This window comes from Nothoprocta perdicaria, unplaced genomic scaffold (assembly GCF_003342845.1).
Source record: "Nothoprocta perdicaria isolate Ctin4 unplaced genomic scaffold, notPer1 scaffold_76, whole genome shotgun sequence".
Classification (NCBI taxonomy): Eukaryota; Metazoa; Chordata; class Aves; order Tinamiformes; family Tinamidae; genus Nothoprocta; species Nothoprocta perdicaria.
In genome coordinates, this window is record NW_020456043.1 from 1,826,448 (window position 1) to 1,845,604 (window position 19,157).

The 19,157-nt window shown below is 41.2% G+C and overlaps 1 protein-coding gene across 1 annotated transcript; it reads left to right on the forward strand.

Annotated features, from left to right (window-relative positions):
* The first annotated feature begins 484 nt into the window (after nt 1-484).
* On the forward strand, nt 485-19,089 carry SAV1 (salvador family WW domain containing protein 1). The gene is made up of 5 exons (XM_026051535.1): nt 485-578; nt 2,180-2,626; nt 10,255-10,525; nt 11,445-11,588; nt 18,118-19,089. The coding sequence occupies exons 1-5, from the start codon at nt 485-487 to the stop codon at nt 18,317-18,319; spliced, it is 1,158 nt and encodes a 385-aa protein (XP_025907320.1). The 3' UTR covers nt 18,320-19,089.
* Nucleotides 19,090-19,157: the final 68 nt, after the last annotated feature.

Here is a 19,157-nt window from a genome sequence, read left to right on the forward strand (position 1 = left end):
CCGAGCAGCAGGGCTGTACTGCGCATGCGCACTCTCCCCATGCTGAGCAGCGGGGCTGTACTGCGCATGCGCCCTCTCCCCATGCCGAGCAGCGGGGCTGTACTGCGCATGCGCTCTCCCCACATGCCGAGGAGGAGAGCGCTGCGCATGCGCCCTTCTCCCTCGGCGAGGCGCGGGGCTGCACTGCGCACGCGCTTTCCTCGCGGCCGCTCCCCTCCCCGCCGCGCGGGGGCGCGCGCTGCCTCCTGCCGCCGCCAGGGCGGGGGCCCGTCTCCCACAAGCCCCCGCGGCGCCGAGCGGGGCACGTTAACGGCGCGCGCGGCTCCCTCCGCCCTCCCCCCGCCCACGCCGCCATGGCGCCGCGCGTGAGGCGGCCGCGCGTAACGGCGGCCGCGCGGGAGGCGGCCGCGGGCTGCCGGCCCTGAGCGGCGGCGCCGGGCATGCGGGCGGCCCCGGMGGCAGCGGCGGCGGCCCGGGAGGGGGGATGCTGTCGCGGAAGAAGACKCGCACGGAGCTCTCGAAGCCCGGCGAGGTGCAGGGCAAGTACGTGAAGAAGGAGACGAGCCCGCTGCTGCGCAGTGAGTGTCCGGGGCACCGGGGCGCTCGGTACCTCCCTGCTCTGAGGCGTTTTCCCGGTGAACGGAAAAATGTCATCCTGTGGGCAGCGAGGAGTGGCGGGGCTGAGGCTGAGAGAGAGGCGGGACCGCACGGCACACTGTAAACAAACCTTTTTTTTCCTTTTTCTTTTCCTTTTAAAAAGAAAAAAAAAAAAGGCCCAGTTGCTTGTTCTCAGCAGGCAGCACCGAAGTAGCCTTCAAAGCCGGTATCACCGAGATGAACCGCACGGTTTATCCCAAAAAAACCCGCTCTCCCAAAGTCTGGGGTATCCCAGTGCAGGCCATGCGTGTGCGCTCCGAAAAGGAGGTAACTGTGCGCACGGGTGGCAGAAAATCCCTGTGGAAACAGGGGCTGCACCGCCAGCGCACCCGGCCTCAGAGCTGCGCCTTCCCTTTGGGTTTGTGTTTTGCTAGGGTTTTGGGGAGGAATGGCTGAAGCATGTGGGAAATGCACCGTGCAGCAATTAGCTTGGAGGATTAGCCTTGAGGCCGCACCTAGCAGCGAGGAGTTGGCAGGCAGGAGCAGGCATTCAGCTTCTCTGGAAAAAAAAACAACGTTTTTTAGTAGTGTCTCTCCCATTTCATCAGTTTAGGCTTGAAAAAATACAGGCTTTTTGAATATTTTTAAGTTGTTGTGGGTTAACGTCTTTTACGTATTTACATTATTTTCTGTGGGTTAATGAGTGGCAATTACTAGACTGCTTTGTAATGACTGTTATAAACGTAAGAATTGCACCTTGTGAGGGACACTGGAATTTTGCCTTAAGTTATAAATTGGTAAGAGTTTATCTGTAAATAACAGGCCTGATTTTCTCACAGATGAAACTTAGAATTTGTGTTAGCTTACCTAGAGGAAAGGTACTTATTTATGCCACGCTGAAAGTAATGGCAAGGAGTGTGTCACTTATTGGAGGGATGCAGGGAAATGGTGTGAATAGTTACCTGTGTTCATGTGCTGAACAGAGTTAAAGGGGAAAAATCTTTGTGCTCATTTGAGAACTTACGTGTGCAAAATGACATCATGCTGCTGGCTAAGCTTCGTTGTTTGTGGAGAAAATACAGATTATGTTCSTGGCTCTGCCATTGCTTCCTTTAGGCATGTAAGCATTAATGTATTCAGTTACCCTAAGTTCATAGCGATAATTGCTCTGATAAGACAAGGGCCAGGARACTTGGATTTCTTCCCGGTAGCTGGGAAACTTGGAGGTGTGAAGCCTGGCTGATGTAGCTACCATCAAAAGAATGGGGCTTTTTGTTTCATTTTAGGGTCTTTATTTTATTTATTTTCCCCAACTACAGCTGTACAGGGAAAACTGTGCTATTTAGGGGGTTGTCTCTGTTGCTAGTGGAGGTTGCAATGTTTTTTGTTGCCCCGGTACAAACAGCTGCATTACAGTTGTACTCGTCTCCACATCGGAGGCCCTCCAAAGGGGTTCTGGCTCTTGAGTTTCCTGAATACTACAACAAAAATCAGTGTTGTGGCTAACCAAAAAACTTTGTRTATGGAGCTGAAATTCTTATTTCCGTGTTTTGTTTTGTTTTTCCCATTTTATTTGTAACAGATCTGATGCCTTCGTTTATCCGCCACGGTCCAACCATTCCAAGAAGAACTGATATCTGTCCTCCCGACTCCAGTTCTTCCGCCTATGCTTCTGGTGGAGATGGGATTGTTTCCAGAAACCAGAGTTTCCTCAGAACTCCAGTCCAGAGGCCACCTCATGAAATAATGAGACGGGAAAGCAACAGACTGTCTGCACCTTCCTATCTTGCCAGAAGTTTAGCTGATGTCCCTAGGGAATATGGCTCTTCTTCCCAGTCTTTTTTAACAGAAGCTAATTCTGCTATGGAAAATGGAGACGCTGGTGCCCGTTGTTATTATTACGATCATTTTTATGATGCCCAGAGGAGGCGTCAGTTGAATGATCGTGTACATGAGGACTACAGGTATTATGAACACAACAGTGATCTTTTCCAGAGGATGTCACAGAATCATGGGAGGCACACTTCAGGTAAGACTGATTTGCTGTTTTTTTTCCTTCTTAATTTTTTAAGAAGTCTCTGCTGCAGAAGTGCTTCTGGATGCTCATGGTCATGTATTTTAAATGTAATACTGTGGAGGGTGGGACTTCTTTTTAATGACGTTTGTTCTTTGAGCTTGCTTCTTGTTTATGTTTCTCAGAATAAAGAGCTAAATCACATGTATTAAGAAAAAAGGAGAAAYGTGTGTGAACTGTCATTTATATAATAAGCGAGGTAAACTTGAGCAAGGGGTGGTGGTTATTCTTAGTGAGCAATACTGGGTATCATCTGCTTTGTTAAAAGTTGTATAAATGTTTGTTAGATTTTCTTTTTCCATTACAAATTAAGAGTGAAGAGATTATGTGTTACTGTGGACCATTTTTCTTAACAGAGTAATATTCTGAGGAATATATTAATTTAGATTAGTTTCTCTGTATTTGCATATAATACTGTGGAAATTGTTTTTGCCCCCATTGCTTGGAAACAGAGTTTTTATTCGTTAATGGACATCTGCTATTATCATTAAATATGTGCAGAATAATCAGCAACTCTAGTAACACTGCAGCTTTAATTAGATCAAAAATCAGAGGGAGGAATTATTGCTTTATGTAACTAACAAAATGACATATAGTGAGTGCCAAGAATGACTTCTTAGGCCTTGACATTCTTTCTTTTAAATTGTACATTTTTTATATATGCCTACCTCTTTCTCCATCAAATTCCTGGGGACCTGTCTTCATTTTCTAATGGAACGTTAGCTTGGCAAATAAGCTTGCAAATAATGTATCTTAAATATGAAACTCATCACTAGTTAGTCATTATTTGTAATCTCTAAAGAAACTGTGAATCTATGTAGAACAATTCTGCTAGTAAAAATGCCAAGGCTGTTGACCTTTTGTATGGAATTCTGACCTGACAAAGCTTTGTTCTTWCTGCAAAAGCCTTTCAATGAATGGTGGCAGAAGAGTAATGCTAGCAGTAAATCTAGAATATCTATGCTCAAGGCTTACTTTATGCTTTTTTAAATTTTGCTAAATGTTAAGTAATATATCYGATTTATCTAGGTTTTGTGTGGTAGCCCTCCATCTATGTCAGGTGGTTCTTGAACTGGGTGCCAAGGACCTGTGAGTGAGTGCTGGGGGCTGCAGGGAGGAAAGGCAGTGGCAGGAGGGGAGGCCTTATTAAAGGAATCCRTGAATTTAACATTCAAAATGACTGTAGTGCCAATGTATGCTTAGGACAGCTTCAAACAAGTGTTGTGCAATTGTGTAGTTGCAACTATTTTTTTTAAGTGGAGATGGAGCTCCAGCTCTCGGTTTTAGAGTGAAGTTTGGTTGATTTTTAAAACAATCTAAAAATGCATCTTTGCAGTCGTATTTTTGCCTTTTAGCAACACAAGTTTCCTTCAGAAAAGACTTTGCTCAATAACTGGAAAACGTTGGGGAGCTGTTTATACTTGATCACTCTTTTCTGTGCTCTCATATTTTTACCATTAATAGTTTAAACAATTTTTGTGTGTGTTTTGTAGCAGTGATAGTGAGTATTGTCTTATGTATTTGTAGAGGGAAGCRAAATTAGATGATCCTTTCATCTGCCAAAAAATATTACCCTTCTCTGTTTCGTCTTTTCAGAATGAAATATGAACTCTTAAAACTCCTTGTCAAGTTTCCTTGCAATAAGAATGTGGACCTAAATCTGTAGCTTCTGTACATCTCAAGAATTGCTATTGCCCAGCTTTTTCTTAGCAAAAGAATTAAATGGCCAAAAATAAGAAAACATTAGATTTTTTTCTTAATTCTTACATCTCACTGTTGAGCTCTTTTGTATTTGAACTGTGCTCTCCTCCAGCCTTCCCCTGGAGTTCCATTAAAACCACCTGTGATTTCTGATACTTTCTTTTCCCCTTTGCCTTACTTCCCCCATTTTCAAAATTTGGAGACAGATCTTTTATTATCTTTGCGACCTTGTCTTAATTACTTTTTCTTTATACCTCTCTAATGTAATTCTTAAGTGTTCCAGCTAATCAAAACATTTCTTCAAGATATTTCATGTYTGCTGTTCAGAAAATTGTCTAATACCTACAGGTTTGTGGTATAAGTCAATTTATTTTCTATACCTGACAATGCTAGGTTTTTTTACCCTTTTCCCCCACATTCCTAAAAGATTCCCTTAGTTCCTCTTATGATTTGAYTTGACCACTAACCAAGCGTTGCCTGATGCGCACAGGGTGTGTTGATTAATGGGTGAGTGATTGGTTTTATATGGATTATGACTGATATGAATTTTGGGAACCAGTAGTCTGGAAACAAAAGTGACACATAGGAATTTTGGCTTTCATTCAAAATAAAGGTTCTGTTCCTGATGATTTTGACATAACTTGAAAGTGTGTTCCGATGGAGATCTTCTYACTCAAAAGTATTCAGCAAGGAATTTAAGCAAGTCCCTTGATATTTCAGCAGTTTGGTCTGGTAATACTGACAGCTTTTATAGGTGTTTATCATTAAAATTGTGTTTTTCCTCTCAGTAAGATTTAATTCTTGGTATCYGTTTCTTACCCTCAATGGCTTTGCTTTTAATTGGCAATCTAGATGTGCTTTTCCTGGAAAAAAATGTCTTCARTTTAGATGTTCTCTGTTCATATTTTTGGATGTTTAGCTACCTCTGTGGCATTTCTTTACTATTTTTTTTTCTGTGTCCGTTTTAAACTTAATTCTAAGAGACTTTACCTGTCTTTCCTCGACGTCTCTTTCCTCTCTTCTAGGTTAAAGGTTTGGGGAGGTCTGTGGTTGAAGTTATATCTACAGTATAGATTGGAACTAACTTGTAACCAAGACCTCAGAGTTATTTGTACCTGTGTGAGCGGTAAGCTACTAAATTCTTACCTGTATATGAAATATGCTGAGATTTTAAATCACAGTGTAGAGAGACTCACTAATGTGTTGCAAGTAGCTGGCTGATAWCAGAAGAGGAAAAATTATGAAATCTGTGACAATGATTCCAAGGAGCTCTAGTGAAAGTAGGTTCACAGCATAATAAATTATGCCTCTTCTTAATTGCAAACTGGAATTTGTGTTTAATAGGAGACCAAAAGAGAAGCAGAAATTAACTGGAATCTATTTAGAGCTCAATCTAGCAGAGTTGTTTTAAGTGTACRCACCTACTATCTCTGCTTAAAAAATACCGTTCCTGCCATTTAATTTTTTTTTGTGCTGATGTTGTAGCAATTCCTTTGCAGCATACTTCTCAAAGCRTTGAGAGTTCTTCCTGTCACTTTCTATTTGTGAATTTATGCTTACTTGGAATGTCTTATTCTCTTCGACAAGTGAGATACTTGTGTTCAGGAAATACCTTTGGAAATTTGGGGGTGGATTAGGAACACACAGAGGCTGCAGATCTTGCTAAACTTTTTTATTATTGTTAATGCTATTTAATTAACTACTATTTACCCTCTTAAAATTTAGCAGTTTGTTTATTTTTTCTTCCTGTTCCTTACCTGTTTTGGAGACRAGTGGAAAATTTTAGCATTTTGAGGAAAGAAGGAGAAAAGGCTCTAAAGATAATTGACCTAATTACAGACTGATGTGAAAGCCTTTTGGTTGCTAGGTTTGTTTTTCAGCACTTGATTTTGTTAAAGCTACTGGTGGGATGTTTAAAGGTCTAAAACTTCTGTGCCTACATCAGCTCTTTATCAATTAAACAGAGCTAAAAAGCTCCGATTTCTGAGCTAAAAGGGTTTTTTTTTTTTGTTTCTTTGTTTTCTCTATAGGTAATTTTGCATTGTGTTGCCTAAATCAAGCACCAGTTTGATTCAGGGGGTATCCTTAGTGTTTGCACTATTCCTGTGTGAAACTTTGGGCTGCCACTGAAGTGTTTTACACATCAGATCTTAGCTGATTTTTCAACAGAGAAGATTATTGTACTTTGGGCTGTGTTGCCCWGGAAAGCTAACAATCACAGCAAATGTTTTCAAGCTATCTTTAAATTCCATCTTGTAAGTCCTGTAACTTTCTTCTTTAAGTAGCACTTTGGAAATAYCAAATGTGAAGTTAGGGTGGTCTGGTCTTTTATTGATGCCTAYAGGTATATAGATCAGAAAGTAGATTCTCATCATCTGCCATTTTTCTAAATCATAGTAGGGACTGTTCTTAAATGTACCCTTACCTTTTCTTAAAGGAAGCACTACTCAAWTTTGTGAGAACTTATTTTGATCTTTGGTAACTCCAATTACATAAACAAATGTCTGAATTTCAATAATTGCTGATTTGAAGGCTGTAATGGTTCGACGGTACTAGGACACACTGATTATTACTTCATAAAAATTCCAATGCCCAGAATGTTTCAATATGTGATTCAAATAAAAAAAAAAAAATACGCATTGCTATTTATGATAATCTATATCATGAAATACAACTGTTTATTTATAAACACCATATTTATATGGTGTTCAGTTTCATAATTAAAGCTTCCTAGGTGTAGCAGCTTGGAGCACTTTTCAGAATTAATTGATCTGTCTGTGTGAATTTATCTAGCAGTACCCACCTCTGCTGCTTTGTGCCTGAAGTGAAAAACAATGGCAAAATATATCATGTATTTGAGGTCTGATATTTTTACTCTTTCGATCTTGGGAAAATTAAAAAAAAAAAAAAAAAAAAAAAAAAAAAAAGACCTAATGAAGTTATGTGGCTAGAATTTATTGCCTGTACAAACACAAACTACCAACATTGCCTTTCCATGGTTAGCTGTTGCTTTTACCCTGCTTTCTAGGTATCTTCTCTACAAGAATTATTTTTCCCCTGATTCTAGCTCTGATTTTTGTCTGGCTTTTGTATCAGAAGACACAGGTTTTTTGCCAAGAGAACTTCTAGTTCAGGGGTGGCTGCTTATGTGTTGCACTGGYTAGTGCAACTGTAATCCCAACTTTCAGATGTTAGAAAGCCTTAACCTTTATTCCAAGGAAGAAATGTGTATATGTTTTGCTGCTGGAGTCATGCTAGAATTCAAGTGGGAGGAACTGTCGCAAAAATATGGACTTGTGCTGATTTTAGCAATAAACAGAAAAATGTGTTTATACTCTTGTAAAAGTTCTTTCCCACAGTTGAGTTTGTGTTCAACTCTTCTCATAATGGTAATTTTAATAGTCATTGTTTTTTAATATTTACATGACATTACAACACAGCAGTCCACCTAATGGGAGAAAACGCAGAACTTGTTTATCCAAAGTGAAGTATCTCTTCAAAAAGCTTGAATGTTTGTAGTTTGTCATTGGAATGAAAACAAACAGAGTGACATAACTGTAGCCAAGGCCTGAAATAGTCCCCCTGGCCCCAGTACTGCCAGAGGTCAGGAAGCCTCTAGGATGTTTCTCCTCACTGCAAGTAAAGGTCTAGGTTGCTCAATCCTGACGAGACACGGGAGCTAAATCACGAACGCAGCTTTTAGCTTTGCTTTGTAAGACTTAAACAGGGAAATACTCTTAACAAAAGGAAATGCTGCAAGGCCAAGTAGTTCAAAACATGACTAAGCTAGAAATAGATTTGTAGATGAGTTCAAATGTTTTAAAGAGCAGTAGGAAGAAACCATTGAAATGTTTTTGCTGCCTTTCCTATTACTTTATTATTGATGACTGTTATCTCTTATGTGCAAGCTGGTATTTATAATAGATAACAACCCTTGGAGAGCGTGTTATATTGTGTCTGTATTGTTGGAAAGGTCTGTTCCTTATCGCAAATTGGAACAGGAAGATGAAATTGCCTACGTAGCAAGTAGCTTTGCTCATGTGCTCTCTCACTTAAGTGTCACTGTTGTCTTTTGATTTAGTAAAAATACCCAACGTTTCTTTTTAATAGTATCTTTTAGATAGGCTGTACCTTTTCCTTTTGCTCTCACAAAAATAAGCACAGACAAAAAAAACATTATTTCTGATAAACAGAAGCAAAGGAGTGTTTATCTCAATTTGTAAACATGGCTGTAAAGGAATCGAATTCTGACTTCCAAGAAAGTGGAAGAAGTAGATTCCTCTGGGCTGTGGGAAATAGCACACACACTTTGGGAAATGCAGGAGTTCAATAGATGCATTTGCAGGATGAAAAGACAATTGGAGACTGCTTGCCTGTAAAATTTGCGGTAACTGAAAGAATATACTTAGTACTTCAAGGATTAAAAAAAAGAGTTGAATATGGGCTAGCACTCACTCTAGGTAGAAGGCTTTGAATGAATGAAACTATGACGTGGAATTCCTGATTATGTCACATTTTTTATATATATATGTAATGGTTTTATTTGGAGAATTATCTGGAGCTGGAGAATTATTTTTATGGCTTTTATTTCAACTACCTTCCTAACTATCTATAATATATAGAGAAAAGAAAAAGATAAATTTGCAATGATGTCTCTCTATGTCTCAGCAGCTAGCACCTTAATTTCAGTAATGTAAAAGCTGTTTCTATATTGCAACAAAGTATTTTAAAATGATAGTAAACAACCTTTTAAGCCAGCTATTTAGTTATAAATCATGAATGTGCAGTGCTTCTGGGGCAGAGGTAGGAACTGTATCACATGTTGCCTGCCATCAGTCCCCTGCCCCAAATYCACTTAACCTTGGCTGTAATTTTCCCTTCTTCTAGGAAAACCCTTYTGCTAGTGCAGCTCTTGCTGAAGAGGGCTGCAAGTTGCCATTTATCCATGTGCCTCGTTGGCATTAGGAAATGTAGGTGCTTAGTACAGGATGTGGAGAAGCAAATAGACATCCAGATCAGGAACATCCTGCCAAGRCCTGTGGGAGGAGGGGAAAAAGGTGGGGGAAGAAGATGCCAGGAGGCTTTGTGACTTGCTGTGGTTTTTATCATTACTGAAAACACTTTTTGCCTATGATTGCACATGGTACCTGTCAGCACAATATAGTGATAACTTTTTTTTTCTCTGCTATTTTGATTTACYTTTTTCTGTTACTGCTCTTCACTGGCTAATCTGGAAGGCTTTGGTGTGCAGTGGTTTTCCTAGACAGTCATACTTTCTGACTTTAATTAGCAAAGGAAATAGACGTTTTGTCATAGGTAAATAGTATCAGTGCAGATTTAATAGCAAATTATCATAAACTGTTACTGAGAAAGGTTTAACATCAGTAATCTTATCTCAGCTCTCTGCTCAGCAAATTAGGACAGCAGTAATAGCTTCATCTCTGTTATGTGTGCTAACACACATCTCTAATTGCAAAAGCAAGGATTGTATGGTTGTTAACCCTGCTAGGCACTGATCTCCAAAGATATTTTAATATTTCAACAGATGCCAGTATAACTGCAGTGCTGTGTTCGGCTGTGTTCTTTTAGGTGAATGCAGAGCTCCTGTCCTGATTTGTGTTACAGAAGCCCAAACTGTTTATGGACTGGGAGGAGAGCAAAAGCAAGTGTGATCTAATAGGGAATAGCTGTTTTGCTTTTTATCTGTGTTTTTTAAACTAATGTGCAAAAATGTAATGTATTTGTGGCACTGTCAATGTCACAATAATGTTAAAAATGGATGATACTGGGCCTCGTCTAGGTGAAAATTGTAAACTTTGTACATAATGTTGAGCTAAAATGACAATACCCCAAAATCAACATTGTTTTTTTCCTTTTTGTAGGCATTGGGAGAGTTGCTGCTACTTCTCTAGGAAATTTAACAAATCATAATTCTGAAGATTTACCTCTTCCTCCTGGCTGGTCAGTGGACTGGACTATTAGAGGAAGGAAATACTACATAGATCATAACACTAACACAACTCACTGGAGCCATCCCCTCGAGCGCGAGGGACTGCCTCCAGGGTGGGAGAGAGTTGAGTCTGCAGAATTTGGAGTGTATTATGTGGATCACATCAATAAAAGAGCACAGTACAAACACCCTTGTGCTCCCAGGTAGGCAAGAGATCGTTCCTGTATTTTATGAATATTTTTCTAATATATATAGTTAAAGTGCAACTGTTCTTGCCTCGTATACATTACACTGAAAACATCTTAATTCTAGAAGTAAGCGTTGCTGGTTCTTGACTAAGATTTTTCAGAGTTGCAATTGTTAGTTTTTATCAGGTCTATTCTGTCCTAAGTTTAGAAACAGGRGATCGTTCCTAACTCGCTAGAATAAGGCAACTCTTCAGCTATTGGTAAATTGCTGAAAAAAGAAGTGGGTTGCAAATAACAAAAAGGTGTTTAGGACACTATCTGAATAAATAACATAATCCACAGTTCAGGTAGGATATAACTTTTCTCTAGAATGAAAATAGATATCTTAACTACTTATTGTGTAGAGGGAGAATAATGTTAGTATGCTCCAAACTCTACCACTTAGCTCCTGCTATTGCATTTTTTATTGTTTCCCAAGAAGAAAAAGTTTAATGTGTAGAACAAAAGATAAAGAAGTGAGGATATCCTTTGTTGTTATAAATGGGACAACTTTTAGTAGTTTCTGCTTGAATATACTTATTCTAAAATATGAAATGGTGGAATATTGGTTGAATTAATACTTGCCGTTTTTAGTCTTTTGAAATAAATTTCATTTTGGTCTGCTTTAAGGTGCAGGCAGCGGGCACTAGGTGAAGAGGTTTAAGSTGAATTTTTCAAGGTGCTAATAGAGTACTAGCAGATGCAATGGAAATAATGCACTAAAATAGCAACRGAAAGTTGCTCTTAGTCAAGGGCTGCTGGAGTGACACTGGTTACATCATCAGCTTTTGCATGCAGTAATCTGTGTATTGGGCAAAGATGCCAATTAAATGATATCACTGCACCTGACTTGTTGCTCAGAGGTGACTGAATTTATTCTTCTTCCTTTGTACAGCGTCCCCCGTTACGACCAGCCTCCCCCAGTGACCTACCAGCCGCAGCAAGCGGAGAGGAGCCAACCTCTCCTTGTGCCAGCCAATCCCTACCACACTGCCGAGATTCCCGACTGGCTGCAGGTCTATGCCAGGGCTCCCGTAAAGTGAGTTTTTCCTGTACTTTTCATAGTGCAGTGCATCCGTGCAGTGTAGAGGCAAAATGAATTAGTTTTGTTAATTAAAAGTAGAGTCCTGTCACTGCTATTAGATGAAGAAGTTGTACCAGATGCTTTCAGGCCAGGAACATGATCAAAAGTAGGTATAATGGTATCCACAGCCTGTAATTGAATTAATAATGTTGGGGGAAAAGACATATAATCCCTTATTCCTTTCCCAAATTGTAGCTCACATCTGGTAAGGCAATTTGAGACTTCATTCTTCTGGTGAAAGCCAGAAACTGTGAAATAAGCATCTCTCCTGTATTTGTGTCATTTTATCAAAAATTTAGAATCTGCTTCATCACATTAGTCTGCTTTGTATTACACATTGCTTGGAACCATTTCCGTTGCTTGAAACCATCCTTGCTTTGTATTACACACAGCTTGTCTTGCAGCTGACATAACTTGCAAAATGCTGTACGTAACAGTGGGGAACATGTGATTTATTTTCAGCATACTTGTAAAAATGGGATCATGTGGCTTAAATAATATATTTGTACATATATATGTAGACACACATATACACACATGTATACATATATGTACACACACATATCTCAGTTTTATAGTATGAGCTTCCCAGTGTCTCTTCCCTCTCTTTAAAAAATATCTATACAAATTGTCCTCTGAGGTTAGGAATTCTACATTCAGACTGTCTTCTTTTTTCCTTCCAAGACGCAGTGCTATAGAAACAGGGAGTCTCTTCCCCAGGAATGGATTTGAGTCTGCATGATGAAACAAATTGTGTTTGCTGCCTTCAGCCCTGCTGAACAGTAACACTAAATAGCAAAGCAATAAAAAAAAAACAGATATGATGTTAATTATGAAAATGTGTACTTTTAATAAGGAGAATATGGAGCAGTTATTTACACTTTACAGCAGTGAAGAGTCTATTGTTGCACACTCACAGACTGCATATGACACTGGCTTCCATTTGAAAAAAAAAAAAAGATTTTAGCTGCATCTCATAACTATAATTGGAGTGGGGTTTATTACTGCTTGTGGCTACTAGGCTTGCCAGCAGCCCATAAAGATTTAAATTGGCCTGGAATCCAGCAGTATGCTTGGGCACCAGGGACAGACTAAGTTCCTGTAACCTATGGGAGGACTTGTTTCCTAGAAACACTTCCAGGTTCTGGCTGCAACCGCGTTTCTTTATTTAGGCCTTTGGCACACCCAGGCAATGCAATATTAAATACTTCAGCATGTTTGATGGATGGCACTTCTTGAAACTTGAGAATAAACAGTTCAAGGTTTTGAGGAATTTTTGTCTAGTTGGCTGAAACAATATTAAAAATATTTAATTYGCCTGAAGAGTTAAATACTATTTGTATAACTTAGAGGAATCAAATCCTGTATTTTCCTTCCCGGTATCCTTTTAATGTCCTTCCAGTAAGGCAATGCTGGTAATAAAAATGAGTATTCATTTTCTTGCAGCTCTCAACGGCTTAGTTCTCAAACACTCTTGTGAAGAAACTAATTCAGTGTTACATTAATACTAGAATGTCAACGAGCCAGTAACACATTCGACAGTGACCAAAAGCTCCGAGTACCAGAGCTGCATGTTTATCTTCCAGCATTCTGGTGTGTGAATGGAAGTAATTGGGGAAAATGCCTTCACGGTGGAGAGAGGAATGTTTTTTGCCTTTGAAAATTGACAGATTTTGCAATTTTAACAATTGGGAATTGCGTTGTTATTGCAATTATTAATTTTTAGTTTGTGTTAACAGTAGTTTTCCACACAAATAACTGTGGTATATTGCATCACATTTTTACATCTGTAACTGTAATTTCAAATTTAACTGAGATTTAGGTCAGCCATTGTTGCTGAGCAGCAAAAATAGATGTTAGCTTTATTTTGTCTGGTTTCTCTAAGGAAGGAGAATTATGTCCACTGGAAAAAAAAGATTAATAGGGATATTGGCAGGTGGTAGCCGTAATGTTTTTCTATTTTGGTGAAAAATTATCAAGCTAGTGAGAGCAGAAAGAAAATATTTGGCTCACTAGACAACCATAAGCACGGTAATTGACTCCAGTTACTTARTGCAGTGAACTCAAGAGCTTTTGCTTGCATTTAAGCCCTTGCTAGTTTGGAAAACTGGGAGTTTTGCCTCCTTTCTGTTGTGGAGAGCAGCAAGGTGTTTGTCACACAGGTGTGTGGGGGGGAGTGCGAGGGCCCCCCTGTGCAGGAGCTCCTGGTCCAGGCTTGGCCCTGCCTTGGTACAAGGCTTGAAGCAGTCAGGGCTTCATCTTTCAACCTAAAACCAGAAGACTGTTAATGGTCTGTGAAGGTCGCTGCCTCCTACACTGAACGCATCCTGTTTTGGGTTAAATACTTCTTAAATACTTGGGTTAAATTGGGTCTTCTTGCTGAGTATCCTATGCAGTGAGCTCTTTCCGTCTCATCCGGGAGCGAAGGGTTCTAAACTCTGCTGGAATTCTATATAAACTTGCTTTCCTCCTTCCCTTTCTGTTTTTTCCTCCTAGAAAATGTCCAGGAGTCTAGGCAGACTCCCTAGGCGTTTGTATTGTGTCCTACTCCACTAGACATCATGGTGCCAGATGTTCCCCAAATATGGTCTTTTTTTGGGATTTGCTGTGTTTTAACAATTGGTGAATCATTTTTCAGGGTTAAAAGTATGAATACAGTAAGAATGGATGCTGTCATCTTTAATATATGATATAATACCATGAGACAAACTCCTAGACTGATTTATGGTGGAAAGTTCACCTCCTTTGCTTAAACTGAAGTATCATCCAAAGAGCAATGAAACATGACTTGTTAAATGCTTGGAAGGTCCTGATCTAGGTTGTCCTACGAAATGTAAAAATTCTAAAAAAAAAAATAATATATGAGCCACGATGTATACCCCAGCAGTACACTGGATGCTGTTAAAACAGCCAAGGAAACCATATTTCTGCCATCAAGTGGCAGTGGCTGGGTCAGAGGGGATCAGAAAGCTGGACTGAATTACAAAGAACAGGCAGCCGTTAGTGTTAAGTTAATAAGTAATGCTGAGTTTGGGCCTGCCTCCCTGTTTCTCCCAAGAGGAGTGCGATGCCACGTGGCACCAGGCTATGGAGCTGGCAACACTGACCTACTAAGGGACCTCCTGGTTGAAGGGTGTAGCTGCAAACGGTGGCAGAGGCCTCTTAGCCATTACTTAAAGACCCCCAAATAAAAGACATGYAGGGTTTTGAATGGGCCCGTTTTGTTAAGCCATTTTTAGTGCCTTAATCTTTATTGGCGCCGCTTCCTCCACTCAGCACTTCTCTTGACAGCTGAAGTGGGGCCCTCGCACCGAAAGCGACGCCGACGCGCCGGGTTTCACAGGGAGCCGTCAGCGCTGCCAGGGAGCCGGAGAGCCAACGGGTTAGCCAGGCTGTGCCGCTCCGAGCCGCAGCTCCCGGGAAACCTGCACACGTTGCTGCTGGGATGCAGCTTCCTTTCCCTCCCGCTTGTCTCGTGGTGCTGCTGCCTTAGCGAGGAGCTGAATAGGTGCCGTGGACCCGGATCTTGTGAATGGGTAAATGAGTAAGTCGTGAGAAAGGCTGCTGCAGTGGAGTCCAGGTCATGGAGAACGGCAGTGGAGTCTAGAAAKATTTTATTATTATTAATAATAATGATTTACTTAAAAACCCACTGCGGCAAGAGCTTGCCAACTGCTTCTTTTTGTAGCTTGATCTCCCTATTGACAGCTGCAGCTGATAATCTYAGGTAGTATAGAAGCTGTGATGTTTAAGAAGGTGTTAAAAGCTGTAATTCTTAATTTTAAGTTCTTAATTTCCTAAATTCCTAGTTTCCCAAATTTCTTTAAATTTCCCCCAAACGTCTTTGGTTTTGCTTATTAATAAATAGTCTATTTTATCTATAGCCTGCATCAAAATGGAGAAAATGAGCTTGCAAATGCCCTGTTATATTTAGAGGCACTGGGGAAATAGGGAATACTGTGTGCTGTTACAATAAGCATCTAAGGGCAGCCGGGCTTTTCCCTTGTCCAAATAATGCAGCACTGAAAGGTCAGGATCGAGATCTGACCAGTATCAACCAAAGTCCAGGATTGAAACTGGCCTGGCAAGGGCTGTTCCCTCACCCCGCTGAGGGAATCCTGCCACTCGTGTCCTTTGTGTCAGGATTCATGCCCTGCTTTGGGGCCAGCACCAGCCCCTCTGCTGCCATAGGTTGGTCTTCTCAAAGGTCACTTTTGTGCCAATATAGCATCAGGACGTAGCGGTTTCATCCCTGTTCCTCAGCAGAGCCAGCTTTGGAGCCTGCAGCACTCCTATCTCCAGTATATGTCACCCCAAAGTAGCTATTTAATCCATAGAATCACAATGTTCAGGAAGAAAAGGGTTACAAATTACCCTTTTTCTCCTGTTTCCATAAAACCTTGCATTTTTCTCCAAGCTGAGGTGTAGACTCAGGTTAGCCCAGACCTTTCTGCTTGTGAGTGCTGGGCTTGCAGCAGTTTCAGGCGCTGCCTCTGTGTCCCTTGTCCCTGTGAGCTCTGGACATGCGTCTGTCCTTAGGAGCAGGCATGGGCAGCCCTCACCCTGCCAGGCTTTTCTACTCATGGTGCCGAGGTGGAAGGAGCCCAGCAAAGGAGCAGCCTGCTTATTTTGGGCATTGGTATGTACCTGTATGTGAAGCCATGGCCCTTCTTGAAGCGTAGAAGGGTGTCTGCCCTGGGGCCTGCTSCACTTCAACCCTTGTAGAAATACTAGGGCCTTTGAAACGCTCCCCGGCCAACTGGCACAGAAAGAGGTATGTTCAGGAAAAGTAATGAAGAAATCCTTGCCTCCTTACAAGGAGGGTTGAGGAGCAGGCAGAGCTCCGTGGAGTTTGGTCTGGTGCCACAAAAAGTGACCCAGGGCAGTGTAGAGCATAGCAGAGAATGTATGGATCGGTGTTGTGAGGCTCTTCCCGAAAACTCGTGGAAAGCTGAGCTGGGTTTACACGGTCAGCCTGTATTCTGGTGCTTGACTCACTTTAGTGAGACAGTGTGTGAAGTTTTATATAAAATGGTAAATGAAATTAWTATAGCCGCTGAATTTGGGGAAATACCGAGCCATGTCGTTGGTGTAAAAGATGATCAGCACAAGTGAGTCACTGATGATTGTATAAGCCTCTCTATATCATAAAAGCAGCCTTCATTAGACAAGCAATGAAGTTCCCTTCGAGACATTAAGGAGTGTCGGTTCTGATTGTGGAAAATTACTGGCAGAGCCCTCATTAGTCACCAGAGCTGCTTGGTGGTTGTGGCAAAATGCAGCCCTCGGGAAACTTCTGCTGAACTGAAACGGGGAGGGCTGCAGGAGGCTTCTGTTGTGTTAAATGTATACGTACAGATATATAATGTCGGTAGCTTTGATATCCAAAAGGTCTGATCACCAACGGATGTTTAAAGCTTGTCAGAAAGCGAAGAAAGCGTTARAAATATGAGAGTGATTCAAAATTGGTCTGTATTTAATAAAATTCTTTYGTAAGAAAAGCAGCACTGCACCAAGTGTTGGAGAGTGCAAGAGTTAAAGGCTGAATATATTTAGCTCCCGAGTGACTGTTTAGGGTGGTTAGCAGCATGCATGCAGAAACATATATATATATTTTTTCCCTGCTTTGTGGATCGATGCTCCCCACCGTCTTGCACTTTGTTTCCGTGTCCTTGACCCTCCGTCCCGGGGGTGGTTCCTTTGCCTTTCAGCCCAGCGTGTGTCCAACATCCTCACTGTAACTATGCACATTTTCCTTGCAAACTCCCACCTTCTGCAGCTTATTTGTAGGGAGGCTCCGAGCTCCCCAGGCAGGGAAGTCCTCGCAGGAGGCGTTTGGGGCTGCTCCCCGTGGCCTCATCCTGCTCCTTCCTCCCCACGGCCCTCGCTGACACCAGCTGATCCCGTCCRCACGTGCCCTTTGTGCCCCTGTGGTGCTGGGGACACACGCTTTGAGTCTCACTGATTTAGCTTATTGCTGCTAATTAACCAAGAGCAGAGCGCTCGTTAAGGCTGTAACGAGACTGCCTTGAGCACAACAGTGTATTAGGTGAAGACTTCCCCTCTTCGGCCTCAGGGAGGGCGCTTACTGGGGAGGATTAGAGTAAGCTGTTAAAATAATTTATTTTCTCCACTCTTACTCTAATTGTAAAACACATTTTCATGTTACTGCCAAACATTTTAATGTTACCAAAGTGTCTTTGCTGCCTTGTTTTATCATAACCACTTAGTGGGATCTTCAGCCTTTCTAGAATTTAGTTTTATAAAGTACTTCTGTGGGTTCTAAGTGACTTTATTTTTTCAGCTCAGCTTTAAGTGATATTTCTCCCAATCTGATTCACAACTCCTTACTGCCAGATTTCCTCATTTAAGAGAGGCTAATCAACCTGTATTGCTAGGAACCTTTTATTTATTTTAAGAAGAATGCAGGAACAGGGTGTTTGCCAGCGGGCTGCATCTCTGACCCTCTCGCGTCTCCCAACAGGTACGACCACATCCTGAAGTGGGAGCTCTTCCAGCTGGCGGACCTGGACACCTACCAGGGGATGCTGAAGCTGCTCTTCATGAAGGAACTGGAACGCATCGTGAAGCTCTACGAAGCCTTCAGGCAGGCGCTGCTCAGCGAGCTYGAGAGCCGCAAGCAGAGGCAGCAGTGGTATGCCCAGCAGCACGGCAAGAACTTCTAAGGCAACTGGCTTTTTAAGAGACTTCTAAGAGGACACTTAAGAGCTTTAAAAGGTTTTCACACTTCAAATGGTGAACAAGTGCTTTGGTTGAAGAGGCAGCTTATTTTTGTTGATGTTGCACCTTTGTTATTATCCTCTCAAATATTTTTCTACATGTATTATGTATTGTTTATAAAAATGAAAAATGTTTGTTAATTTTTTCCATACAAAAACTAGTTTATTCTGAAAACCAGTGTGGAGTTTAATCCGAGACTTAATGCTGGTATCTTCTAGCAGTCAGCTGCATTATTAAGAAGCTGGCTATATATTTTTAAATGGCAGTAGATACAATTATATGAAGTGTCCAAGATGCAAAACATCGTTCAAGTCCAAATCAGTAATTTGGTTTATTTCCCTTGGGATTTTGTATCTTTCTCTCCCGAGAGGTCTGTTCCTTGTTTACAGCTTTAATGTACAGAACACGGAGACTGTTACTTTTCAATAACAACTAGTGCTATAATCACAGAAGGAGATTTCCTCAATCTCAGCAAAATGCTTCATCCAAGTGAAGCATGAGTTGCCTTATTTTTTACTTTGCTTAAAGCATTATTACTTTAGATGTACTGCTGGTTTTCTCAGAAATTAGAGGGCAAAATGCTCATACCTTGTTAAAGACCAAGATCCCTAAGCAAACTCTTTGCAGGTCTGCAATGCTGAGTAAAAACTGGCATTTGATGAAGCCCAGTTGCATGGGGTGGTAATAGAGTTACCCAGCCAAGCTAGCAACCAGCTGTACCTTACCGTGGCAAGAAAATCAGGGATGTAACAACATCTTTTTTTACTGAACTTTTTCTTATAA